At 36.2% G+C, this 13,818-nt stretch overlaps 1 protein-coding gene across 16 annotated transcripts in view; it reads right to left on the reverse strand.

Moving 5' to 3' along the window:
* Window positions 1-13,818, reverse strand: part of LOC121298017 (plasma membrane calcium-transporting ATPase 2) — a 153,102-nt gene that overhangs the window by 67,190 nt on the left and 72,094 nt on the right. For all 16 annotated transcript variants that reach the window (XM_041224725.1, XM_041224712.1, XM_041224715.1 and 13 more), the window contains one exon: window positions 363-876. In XM_041224725.1, the coding sequence (XP_041080659.1) occupies window positions 363-561 (199 nt within the window). In that variant the 5' untranslated portion in view covers window positions 562-876. The remainder of the gene's footprint in view (window positions 1-362; window positions 877-13,818) is intronic.

Raw genomic sequence — 13,818 nt, forward strand, 5'->3', positions numbered from 1 at the left:
TTTGTTCTTCAATGCTGTCTTTAAGACATTCTACATCTACAGTATAAATTATTGTGACCATATTCTCCTATATAGAAAGACACTTGTAATATACCATCTATTAAGATATGATCTTACCTAGAATGCCAGCCAATGTGCTATTTAAATGAAGGGGTTTAACAGTAGTATCAACAGATATCCATATTCCAGCTGCAATGCATATTTGCACGTATACATATAATACATGTTTTAAATAATATTCTGGGTGAATTGTTTGCATTGAACGTGTTATTTAACAGACACAGATCAATTTTCTGCAGAGCCTGGATTGTAGTGTTATCAAGAGAATCTTTAGTGATGCAAAGCCATTGCTGCAAGCTTACCGTCTGTTGGCGATGTTTTCAAACGCCTGCAGAGCCCGTCCGTATCCCCATAGTCCTCCCGGATTTTGATGACAGCCTCCGAGCCTCGCAGTTCCATGAGGGAGCGCAGCTCTTCCAGCGTGCAGCCAAACTCCCCCGCATGGTTGGCCTCGTTTCTTTGGTTCTTTGCATAAAAAACGCTGTTTGTCATGTCCCCCATGGTTGCTTGTATTGCTTGTAGCTCTCTAGCTTAATTTTTTTTTTAAAGGTTAAAATGTTATCAGTGAGAAAGTAGAGCTTCTGAATCAAAAGGGCTAACTTCAGAAAATCCAGTTGCGTTTACTATAAATGAAATATTATGAAGAATTCCTCAGGTTAGGAGAAAAAAATACAATCCAGTAGTGCCAAAAGCCCTGTTAAAAGTCTAGAGGGGTGCCTGCTTTCAAGGCTGCAGTCCAGCTCCTCTCCATATACAGTTTCCCATTCTGGTTGTCTCAGCTTGTAACATTCTACATGGTCATCTTATCCATTAAGCCTTTGGGAAAAAAAAAGAAAAGAACAATAACGTCAATTCAAAATTAAAGAAGGTGAAACAAAATAAATAATATTTCATCAAGAAAAAGAAAAAAGCATTGGTCAAGCAGCATTTTGTCTATCATGTGGTAGTCAGTGAGTAAGGCAGTGCATAGCTTGTGGTTCTGCTGTGACTTGCTGCTCTGTCATCACTGGAGCTGCCTTGCTCAGAACTAGTCCTATCTGTGTCACATGCACTGCGTTCTCCTCTCACAGCAGCAGCGGCGGCAGCCACAGCACTAGCAGTGTGCTACACTTTGATCAATCCCAAGAGCAATAGCTAAATGAGACACCTCATGAATATTAACAGCCCCACCATTATGCCTCAGCTTAAGATGTGACTGGTTATTTGCTGTGGCTTTAGGTTGCCATATCAATCTTATTTTCCAGTAAGGACAAGAAAACCCCAAGCATACAGCTTTTCAATTGCAAAGATTCAAATTGTCACCATTCCTTCCACGCCATAACTGGCATAAAGTGGTACCAGATTAGAATTTATTTTAAATGGAATGGCATGTTTGCAACATCTGCTTCTTTCAAAACTACACACATGCACTTCCATTCATAGTGGGTGGCAGGTAAGATTTTTTAAAACGCACATATATACATTCGGTAAACACAAATAATTAATATAAAACCAGAGTGTAAAAGTAAATTAACTTATTCTAGTGATATTTTTTTTTCTAAATATTGTTATAATTGTTGAACCCTTTGATTACAAATAGATAACAGGTGTAGGTGGTTTGTTTGACTTTTAATGGATAAGCAGTTCCAGTGCCTTGGCGAGTCTACAATAGTGAAGACACAGAAAATTCTACACCATTTTACTGCAAGCCAGTCCTGGTTTTTCTTAATGAAACAAATAGATTTGCATTTCACTTTAATACCCTAAATAACAGCCAGTCCTACTACTTGTACTGTAGCTGTGGAATTATTACCACTACTTGTAATTAACTTATTTAATGAACCTTCTGCATCTTCCATCCACAACAACCTATGCAACATGGCTCCCCAATGGCACCGTAACTGTGTCTCCACAGCCTTGAAAGCAAGGCAAGGCTAACCGACCAATCTAAAGCCAGCTGAGGGGCTGTGCTGTTCAACGGCTCTAGGTATAGTGTGAGGTTGCTCTGACTCCACATAGGCAGTCCTAAGTGCCACTGGATAGTGCTTTTCAGGCTTTAAAACAGAAACACAGAAGTGACAGGTTCCTCACGAGAGAGCCTGTCTTGAATAATAAAACTGCAAAAACAAACACATGGAGAGACTGGTAGAAGGTGTCTGTGTCCTTTTTCTGATTCTGCTCAGATAAAAAAAAAAGGATACAGATTCATCCATCTTAATCCTACTTTGTCTTTAGTTGTATTTCAGAAGAGTCTACCCTCTTTTCAATTCTCATTAGGCCTCGGGAATAAGAAATGTCACTTCAATTTGCAGTATGTCATATTCCTTAAGGATCCCTTTTTTCCCAGTTTTTAACCAAGCTTGCTATTTATAGATAATGTCAATTAAGGAAAATGAATTATAATTGTATTCCCATTTGACCATATACCCTTCATCTAACTATAAAGAGAACAAACTGGTTTAACATAGATCATTGGAAATGAAGAATTGCACGGGTTAGATTTTGTATGATACTTGTGGAAATTCTGGTTCTGTTCGTCCTTTGTCTTGTGAGCATGCCTCATTTCTTCAAGCTTGGAGGTGGGAGTTCAGAGTTCACTGCTAATAAGTGCTGTGTGGTGTGATGAAGGTTCTTACCCACTGAGGGATAAGGCACCTGAGCTGTAATCAAACAGACCTCTAAAAGGCTAGTGTGTTGATCCACTGCACAAACGACACTCCAAGGTTGGAAATAACTCATTAGAAAGCCATGTTGGGCAAAAAGGACCAGTTTGTAAAAGGGGTCTAATGGGTTCAGGTGTGTGTAAGTAGGGTTTCAGATGTAATGTACTGTGTTTTAGTTGGTCCTCATTAACATTCCTGTCAATTTTAATACATTTACACAGAGAACATGAGTAGTGCTTGCACCAATACTTGCACGGCAGTGGTTGTTTGCTTCGATTATTACTTGTGCCCCAGTAGCATGAGCTGTCAAAGGCTGTTTCCACAATAAGTTCTCCTTCAGTTTAAAAAAATAAGATGTGTTGCCAGGCAGAAGTATCTCCTGAAGTCCTGAGCCCTCTCAACCTGATCCAGCTGTGCTAGTTCTGTCACATTAAACAAAGCCTAATGGAATGTCCCCAGGTGTTCAATTGCCGAAATAGTAAGATTTCTTCTTGTTTAGAAGGTTAATCACATTTGAAGTGTTTCCAAAGTTAACACATTTCTTTTCAGGGGCTTCCTGTTGTCTGAATTAGTAGAAATTCAGCAGTCACACACACAATTCATGATAACTCACTTTGGGCACTTGAAAACACTACCGTCTCCTGTCGTGATTATTAAAACATATTGTTCTGTTATTAAAGCAATTAAATTAGGCAATTCAAGTCAGAACAGAATAATTATAGAACTACACAAGCTCTGTTGTTGGCAATGCATTTGAACAATTAATCTTAAAAAAAAATTAAAAAATCTGAAATTTAATTGGAAAAAACTAACAATTTGTCGTTAAGTATAAGCAAGGCTTTTTTTCATTATCGTAAAAGGAAAAATGTAATTAATTAATTATGTTAAAAGGAACATCTCAAAAGAAGGCTGTTACAAACAGTACTAGAGAATGACTGTGCTGTGGGAGATTCAGCCAACCACTGACCATCAGTATTAGGAAAAACAAAACTGTGAAAAGAAGGCTTGTTTCATTGTTGGGGAGAAATGACATCAGGGGTAGAATTCTATTAAAATATTAATTGTTATATGATAAGCTCAATCTCCACCATTCACTTTAACCTTGAGATAGCAGGATAACAATAAAGAGATGTCAGCGAGCTTAATGGCAGTCAAACTCAAAGCAGACACAGAACTGTTCATGAAAAAACAGGACCTTCAAACAAGGGAAGAGCAATGCGCTTCGCATATCATAGCTACAACAAGGGCACACTGAGTGTACTTGGAAACAACAGCCTTCCTCGCAGATATAAAATACCTGACTCCATCTTAGATTTGATCAACCCAGATCTCAGAGCCAGTTGCCATGTTTTCCTTTTCTGTGTCAATAAACATATTTAAACATAGATTGCAGGAAATATCCACTGCTGCCAGTTAGCAAACACTATATAAAAACCCTGGACTAATCCTACAACTTGACAGAATCTGTATATTGCTTAACATTGATAGGATTTCCTCATCAATCTTGTGTAATAATGTCTTATGGCAAAATGCAGACAAAACGTTTTTTCTTTTTTGTTAGTAAAACATAAAGAAAGCCTGGGATAAGGGACTGTCAACACAAGGTAAATGTACTGACACCTTTAGCATTAATAGAGTTAGTTTATTTAGGTACTGTGTGAAAATTGTATAATATCAACTAATAACCCTTAAAGCATAACCTTAAGGTAAGGAATGTATATTCTGAATTCATATAATCTGCACATGCATACAAAGAACCAAAAGCAGTATTTACTTTAATCTCCATAAAAAATTTTTTTTTTAAAATAACCAAGAATTTAAAGAGGTCAGGAATTTTAACCAAATGAAAAATTATCAATGTTGATTTAAAGCAGGGTTTCCAAACTGGGGGCCAGGAACCCCTGTGAAGCCACAAGATAGTTCCAGGCAGTGTGAAGCACATGTAAAAAATCTCCCTCTTCAATATGACCATGATAAAGCAAAAGCAATAATCTCCAGAGGGTTCATTCATTTACATGCTGGCTGCTGGTAGGTGCTTGGGGTTGTTTTAACTGTAACATTGACGACAGCCACGCTACAGCATGTTCCATTATTAAGGCTGAGGCGATGCTAGTTTTTCACTATCGATATATCATTCGCCAAAAAAAAAAGACGCCTCGATTCATCAATGTTATGAAGGGTAAAAAAACAAATCAAAACTCAGTAATACATGTAGAGCTGTGGATTGCTGTGTAGCATTGCTAGTAACACTTTAAAAACCATAATGCATATTAAATCACTTACATTAGTTTATGCATTATGGTTTAAAATATAAAATATATTACATTCTTTTTTTTTTTTTTTTTTACCTTATTCGTGTTGATTTGTACTAGTTGAAGGTCAAAGTAAAGCCCCCCCCCCAAAAAAAAAATAAAGTTGTTTAAACACATAACAGTCAGAGTAACAACCAATCAAGAAAAAAAGTTATCACTGTCCACAGCAGTTTAGTAACAAGAGTGTTGTCCATGGCTTATATTTTAATTGTGTCCAGATTCAGTTTTAATTTAAGCAAAGACTGGCACTTGATTACAATCTGCCCAGCATTACTGAATACCTGCTCACTAGGGACCGACGTTGCCGGGCTGCTCAAAGATACAACTTTTGGAACAACGTTTTTCTTAATTTTTACTCGTTGGGGGGGGGGGAGTTCAGATAAATAAATGCAGACTTTGTTTGTTTTGTAGGGTGCCAATTCATTAAATGGTCACACAAATTAGCTGTGTTACTGGAGTATCCCAAACATTACTTTCTTTACTTTTCTTTCTTGTCGTCTTACTTTAGAAAATAATTGCCAAGCATTGGAAGGCACTGTAGCTCGGTCGATACAGTATTTGTAATTCTAGTGCAGCACTCTTAACTCGCTCTGTTACTTTGAAGACTCTTGCATGGATGCAGTCCCATCAGTAAACACTCCCAGGGGGCGGGGCAGGTGGGAGAAGGTGAGCTCAATCACATGCAGGTTCAGAGTCACACCTGAGGGGAGCAGAGAAGCTCGGCACGTAATGCAAAAAATAATTGCTGATTCCAAATGAAATAAAAAATAAAATCTTTACTTTACTTAAAACATTTACATAAAAACATTGCACAGGCTTGAATATCGATAAATTGACAGCCTCAGCTTTAACCATTATACAACAAATACGGCGTTATTATAAAGAGTACAAAATAGGCAACTATTAATGCACTTTTTATTATAACATCATTTTAAAATATAAGCAAATAAATCAATAAAATGAATAAATGCTGAATTTCTGTTTAATTCCCCCAACATACATAAAATAAACCATACTGCGCCTGCTTACCTTTACAGGCAGGATTAAGTTTCTTCTACAGACAGAGTACAACTAAGTACAGTAATTATGTAGCGTTTTCTTAATGTAGTGGGAAGAAAATATATCAAGAACTTCTACCAGAAAAACATACATTGGCATTGGTTATAATTGTAAACTGCATTGATATAGCTGCCTATTTTGTACTCCTTATAATCAACCCCCTATTTGTTTTCTAATGGTATATACCGTTACCGCGGGAACAAGCTGACGTCAATGTTACATTCAAAATAACCCCAAGCACCTAACAACCTGTAAATTAATTGACCCTCTAAGGGAATATTGCTTTGGAATTTTGTATTTGCGCTACAGCTCTTCCTGAAAGCATTGTGTGGCTCCCCAGCGGTCCCCAGTCCCTGCTTGGGAACCTCGTCATACAGTACTTTCCAAGAAAGTGTCAGACAAGAAACTCAGCCCACTTCTATCTGCAAATGAAACTCAGCCCGCTTTAACATGTAACATTGTTCCAAAACGTAATCTAATGACAGGTATTTCTGTTTTTATCTTATCAGGAGTTTATGTGTAGGACTGTAGGCATAATTATTATTATTTTTTTAAATCTAAGATTATTCCCATAACATGAGATACTGTTTCTCATGCCATGGGGCGTTTTTTCTACTGTCTTATTTTTTATTTCGCTTGATACTAACAGCAGTGTGATCTGCTCTAAACAAGTGTCATAATACCAGGGGGAAAAAGCATGGATGTGAAGCAAGATGACAGCGGAAGTCCTGGAAGCAAGCTTAGCTTCATGCTTATCTTCTTTCTAATTTGTGAAAGGTGACAAACAGGCTTCTGCTTCTCCATAATTAGTGGGATACAGACATCACCGGGTGTTTTACTGCATCAGCAACTACCCCCAAAACTATTTAACCATCCTATTTTTATTCTGTGCACATTTAAATGAGTAATATTACACACGGCACTAAACCAAGAACCTTGATGTTGGGTATCATTTTCCTTCAAGCATATTATCCCAACTGGTTGCTCAGAAAAGTAAATACATGATTTCCATTATCTCTAACATGCTTAAACCCCCGAAAAAAGTATACAATTAACATGACAACATGTTTTATTGGTGTATTGACATGCTGCTGAAGAAGCAATTTTTGAAAAGCAGTTTTACTATATTTACTAATTATTTTTTTTTGTTATTGAAAGAAGCATTTCTGAAATTCAATCAATTTTGGTATCAATGGATTTTTTTTTAGATATAACTTAATTTAATTACTTGTGCTGATTGAAAGATCCTATACAAATGTATCAATATTGATTATAGATAATAAACACTGTCTTACAATGTAATCTTAATTGTATCCCCCCCCCCTAAAATTCTTCTTTAATTTGATAAACACCAGTAGAGAATGACAGAGAAAGCACATGATAGGATATTAGAAAAGTTTTTAAAATATATATTTTTAAATTACAGATGATATAAAGTGCTCCTTTAAGAAATGTAATCAAAGGATGTGTTTTCCTATGCCCTGGATATCAGGATAATACATTCAGAATGGGCACCCTTTTTGATTCAGCTACTTGTGGGTGTTCAAAAGATGCATTTTTAAACAGAAGCTGAGTCCTCTTTGCATTTCTACCACCAGGTCAAGCTTGGGATGGAAAGCTCTTCTTGCAAGGCTCCTCAAGCCTTTAGTACTCTTAATAGCGGCACAGATTTCCCGTGAAATACGACTGTTCTTCCAGTACATGCAAACCATTTGTATGTGGCAGTAGTTATGCAATCATATCGTGTCATCAAACACTCAGCTTGCCTTCTCTGCCTAGAGCCACCTGCTTTTATCTTCCTTAAAATGCAATAGAAGACTACAAAGCTAGAAAGCGCTAGACAGGGTCTGTTGAAATATAGAGTGCCAACCATTGTTCTGTGCCTAAATGTGGAGTGGAAAAACACTCCACATTACACGCCATGTGACTAACCAGGGTTAAAAAAAAAAAACTGACATTTATCAAATGTATTTTGTGTTATAGGTATGTACAGAAAAGAAGCGCACATCACTGGTAATACCAGACTTGGAACAAATGAGGTGGCTATTCCCTGGCTAATGTAATTATCCACAGAGCCACTCAGACTTGACTTGACAGGATACGAAGTTAGTTCATGTGCAACTGCATAATAATTTAAAGCATCAATTATATCATTGGTATATTTTTGGTTATATATATATATATATATATATATATATATATATATATATATATATATATATATATATATATATTTATATTTTTTTTTTTTTTTTTTTTTTTTTTTTTTTTGAGTGCCCAATCTTCTATTTTAATAATGTAATCCACATACTGACTGACAAGGACTGGAGATCAGTCGATGACCTCCAGAGATGTTCCCAAGCTGAACTCTGGAGGTGAGGGTTTGTCTGGTGTCTGACTAGTAGGGTTTGCAGTGGCACAGTGAGCCGAACCAGCCCTAGTCAGCCCCCCCAACTCCCCCCACCCCCCCCACTAATACTGATTCCTGGTCCTGGCTAAGGCAGACCTAGGTGTGTGCCTGTGTATATATTCTGTAGTCATATGAAATTACTTTTGTTTTCTGTTTTCTTGTGTGAGCAAAATCTCAACCCTGTCCATTAGGGAGTGAGAGAGTAGTTCTGTTTGCACTGGTTAGGTTTAAGATGCAGTGGTAAAACAGTTGCCTCATTTTGATTTTTTTAAATGACCTTCTACAGCTTTTTACAATAATGACAGGCTATTCTTGCATGCAGCCTTAGGAAATGATTTGATTTCTTATAAAGTCCAAGTCAGATTCTTGTAAACTGTCTTTTATGAATGCTGGTATTCATATAAGATCTTCTCAAGTGTGCAGGTTAAACAATGCTAGAAAACCAAGAATGTCCTCTAGAGTCAGTGTATTTAATGAGAAATCCATGTCAGCACAGCTCTTTTTTACTCACATATAACTGAAACACTAATTTTGGACATTTCAGGTTTAACAAGGCACTTGCATCCATGGCAACTGCATGCATTATTACTAGGGGTCTACTTAAATCACAGAGAATTTGCATATTTTTCGTGGGTAGGTTATGGAATAAAATTAGGATTTCGCTGACATTTCGTGGACCTGTTGAAACAGTAAGTAAACCTAAACAGACAATATTTCAGGGCACTATCAAGGCCTTAATAAAACAGAGTGCTGTTATTTGCTAAAGGCAAGATGCAACATCCCCCAGCACATTTTCTGTTGTGAAGACTTGAGACTGCACGTTCTGCATCCACTGAGTTGGTTGGAAGTGTAAGGCAAAGCTTTGTCAAGTTATACAGATGTGGAAATCGATTACAAACAGTTCCAAAACTCAGTTACGCAAGGGCATTTGGCATTCTTTAATAAAGGCCATACATGCAGCATGCTCGTTGTCATGTTGTTTGTCCCATCAAGGAATTTATTTTAGTACCGAGTCAAAAGAAAGAAAACATGCCTATTCGGGTCTAAAAGTCGAACTGCGTCTAAAAAGTAAGCAGCAGTTTGTTTGAAGTGAGGTGGCTGTGCTAGATCATACCTGTAGTAACTTGGCTACAACCGACAGGAATACTTTTTGTCTACGCTGACTTTCAAGTTTGTTTTCTGAAAGTTGTTATTTGTTTTACCTTCTGTTTAGCAGCATCTGTAAACAGTATTATTTAGTTTAATGTGTGATTATGAAGCTAAATAGCAATCAATCGTATTTTCTCTAAAGTCACATTACAAGATGTGCAAAACAATTTACCTCCATCTTCATGTAGTTTCTTTGGGAAATTTCTTTAGTGCTGAAAACTAGCAGATTTTAGCAACCTAAATCAAAATAAGAATGCAACACTGACTTTGTCCCACCTCCTGTACAGGTCACAGAAAATACAGTGCACACGGACTGATAGGCTCATTAAAACATTGCTCTTATGTGAACAGTACAAAAGAAATGTAACAGCATTGGAGTATTTATTTTAAATGTTATTTGTCTAAGGTTACAGTTACCATTGAATTAGCATTATATATTACTAGTAGTGCATTAAAAGCACCAGTATTGCATTCAACAAGTCACTGGTCATCTATACCTTATAAGCAACATCAGTAGCTTGACTAAACCCAAAATCAGTCATTGCCAGTCAAAATACAGTACTCAGTGAGTCTTGAAATCACTTAAGTTCAAAGGGGCTATATGTTGGTGGTTTAATTGATTTAAATACTTTGTACACATAAATTATAAAGGCATATGTTGTTTGAACTCTTTACTACGAAACTGAGGCATTGGCCTTCAGGCCAGGGTCACAATCATTATTGATTATCATTGAGGCCTGAGGTATTAGATCTAAAAGGTAGTGATAAGCATTAAGATAGGACAGGAGGTGCGATTGACATGAGTTGATGAGACCCCCTAAAGGCATAATGGGGCACAACTTGAAGCGGAGTTCCTTAAACCTTTTGCAGGTGGGATTATCTCATGTTAATCACACCCCCTGCTATATCTTAATGCTTCAATGCAACATTTTAAATCAGAAATATAATTTTATAATATTATTTTACTATTTTATTATTTTAGTTTCTCAATGTGAACAGAAAAGTTACCATTCATTTTGAATCTTTCTTGCTCAACATCCACATCATACAGATTATACAGGACAAATTAAAATAATATCGGAGCATAAAATAGTTGAGACTACTAAATACAACTGTGAGCAGAGCTATTCCGAAATCCAGCAAATCTATGGTAGCTGTAGCCTTTACTGTTTTTTTAAACAGATGTAAATGCTAGTTACTGTCCCACTTATCAGGTGATTTAGTACTCCTAGCTTTCTATAATCGATCATTTTGAACAAAGTCCCTTTTCCTTCATATCTTAGATACTGAATACAAAACTTCATTCCAAATTCTATTGATGCTATAGAGGAGCCATCCACGCTATGGATATGTTAATAGTATGACATAGCAGTCTGAGCGGTGCTCTGATTCACAGGTACACAACACATCATTCTAGGTGGCAAGAGCCTGTCGTGTTAATTTACCCAGTGAACACTGAGAAATACATGTCTTCTTCTTTGGGTACTTGGAACTGAATACAAACAAGACTTTAAAAAGAGCCATTAGAAAGGGATTTGGGTGCAGGAGATGTTGATTTTCTGCTTGATTGCTGCATTGATGATTCATATTGACTTTGAGAGTCCAGACAGATGTGCTCTTGCTGTGCTGATTAGACTCTGCAGGAATTGCCTGTGCCCCATGTGCACATGGGAAGCATTCATTATTTGATTATAAAATAATAGCTACTCGCGCAGAAATAAAGCCAATTTAATCCAAAGAGAATTGCCACCAGTGGTGAATCTGCGAGTCAGCTTATCAAGCCACTGTAACATGTTAGATGCTTGAGGAGCCTTTTAAACATCAATGCACTGAGCTACAAGAACAGGAAAAGCCTTTTCTGTCAGACATTTATTCCTTAGTACTAATATTTGCAATTTCACCTGCAATGGTCCAATCAACTGCCAAAACATTCATCCATTTTCTGATATCCTGCCTAATTCTGTAAAATATATTATGTCAGAAGCATATCGAGCCACAGTGTCAAAGTCTATTAATTATAATATTTGCAACTCCCTGAATCCTTATTAAGATATGCTGACCTAACAGTGGCGTACAGTGACTACTGTTGTAAGATGCTGGAACTACAGTAATATACTCAAGTGTGCCAAATCCACCTATCAGAGGAGAAGTGAGCAAAACACCATGCATGTCATGATGAGGCTGTTAATCATGATACAGTATATCATCAAATGCATTACATAGTTATTGTAGACCACCAAATGGTTCTTGAATGGTGAATAGAAGTTAATTAATGGCCATTATACCCATGGCATGTTGCCAGACCCATTTGACTCTGAGTAAGCACTGATATAGGTCTGGATATATTGTATGCGGTTGTTATTCCATCCAGGGGTTACAGTGATGTTCTAAAGACTTTTAGCGACTAGTCAGTTGTTGACTGTGTTGCAGCCTTCATTCCATTGTATTGTATTCTACGTGTGACCTGTCCAGGGTCCTGAATGGAAACAGGAACTAATGGCTCAGGCTCAAACCAGAACAATGAGACACTGCAACTCATGTGTCCACAACAAATAAACCCGTTCATTCCTATTTGAAATAGGGTTTATTTGATAAAGCTTCTTTTAAACTCTCAAAAACCATGGAATAGATCAAAAAATGTAAGATAAGCATATTATTCTATGTAATGTCAAACATTATAGTGCTATTTTTTGTAGTGGTAAAATAGTTGCCTTATATATATATATATATATATATTATATATATATATATATATATATATATATATATATATATATATATATATATATATATATTTATATAATATTCATCCCTCTCAGTCAGCCTGTATCCAAACAGTCAAAATAATGTATGATTTGTAAATGGGGGGTTGGGGGGCAATATAGTTTGGCATTAGAACGACTTTGAAAAAATAAAAGCAACTGCTCTGTACAAGTTGATCAACAATGCAATTAATCCATGTCCTGATTGCATCCATGCAAATAACAGCCAAGAAATAATGTCCCATCTTTAATTACAAAATACTGCAGTCAATTCTGTAGCCAAGCCAAATCACGCTACAATCTATCACTAGCTGAGACATGCCTAATTGATAAATGATGATAAACAAGCACATGTCCCTTCCAATCTGAATGATTCTAAGACTTAAATACAGATTTGCAGAAGTTATTTGCCATCTTATTATATTTCTAAACTGAGACAAAAATGTTGTTTATTACTACCCTAACACATACATTTTGCTTCATTTAAAATACAGTAAGTACTGCTGAGATATGCATTATGAAATAGTTACACAGACAGAAAACGTGACAGAGTGTAATAATGCATGCAGTGACCCATGGGAATATCTATCTATCTATCTATCTATCTATCTATCTATCTATCTATCTATCTATCTATATATATATATATATATATATATATATATATATATATATATATATATATATATATATATATATATATATATATATATACCATTAATAATGAGTTTCCCAATTAAGGCTAAACAATTATTCAGATCTCCTCCACAAATTGTATGTTTAGTTAGAATTATGAGGCCTCCCACACACCAGTGAGAAATGTAATATTCTGTCTCCATCTGCTCTCTTTTTAATCTTTGAGTTCTTATCCTGCTCCCAATACTGTTGTATTTCGTATTACGGGATTTAAACAGGTTAAAGAAATCTTAAACCAAGAATTAGGAATGTTTGCTACTCCCAGTAAGGCTTAGGTCGTATTCAGCATCAACAAAGTTCAGTCAAAAGGAGACAATTAAAAGCTCTTCTCCTAACTTGAACATGCATACCATTATTTGTTATAGTACTCACTGTCTGTAGCTTTAAATTATAAATCTCAAAAATCTATATACATAAAATGATCTTTGGTACTTCAGTATCAGTAATTCCAATTACTTAACAATGTTCACGTTTCACTTTTATTCAAGCCACCACAAAATTATGTTGCTGTGGTAATTTATCCCAAGTTAAAATGGTCTATAAAATTGAACGGTTTGCATTAAACAATGTTGTTTATTATTGCAATACATCAGTAATATTTCATGAAGGTGCTCTGTTACATGCCAGCACTGGTAACCTTAGAAAGCTGAACCAAACCTTCAACAGTACATATGGATCTATATGAGTAATATGATACTGACAACATGAATTGGTCCGAGAGCCATCCT

The sequence above is a fragment of the Polyodon spathula genome, chromosome 23 (genome assembly GCF_017654505.1).
Source record: "Polyodon spathula isolate WHYD16114869_AA chromosome 23, ASM1765450v1, whole genome shotgun sequence".
NCBI classification, from domain to species: Eukaryota; Metazoa; Chordata; class Actinopteri; order Acipenseriformes; family Polyodontidae; genus Polyodon; species Polyodon spathula.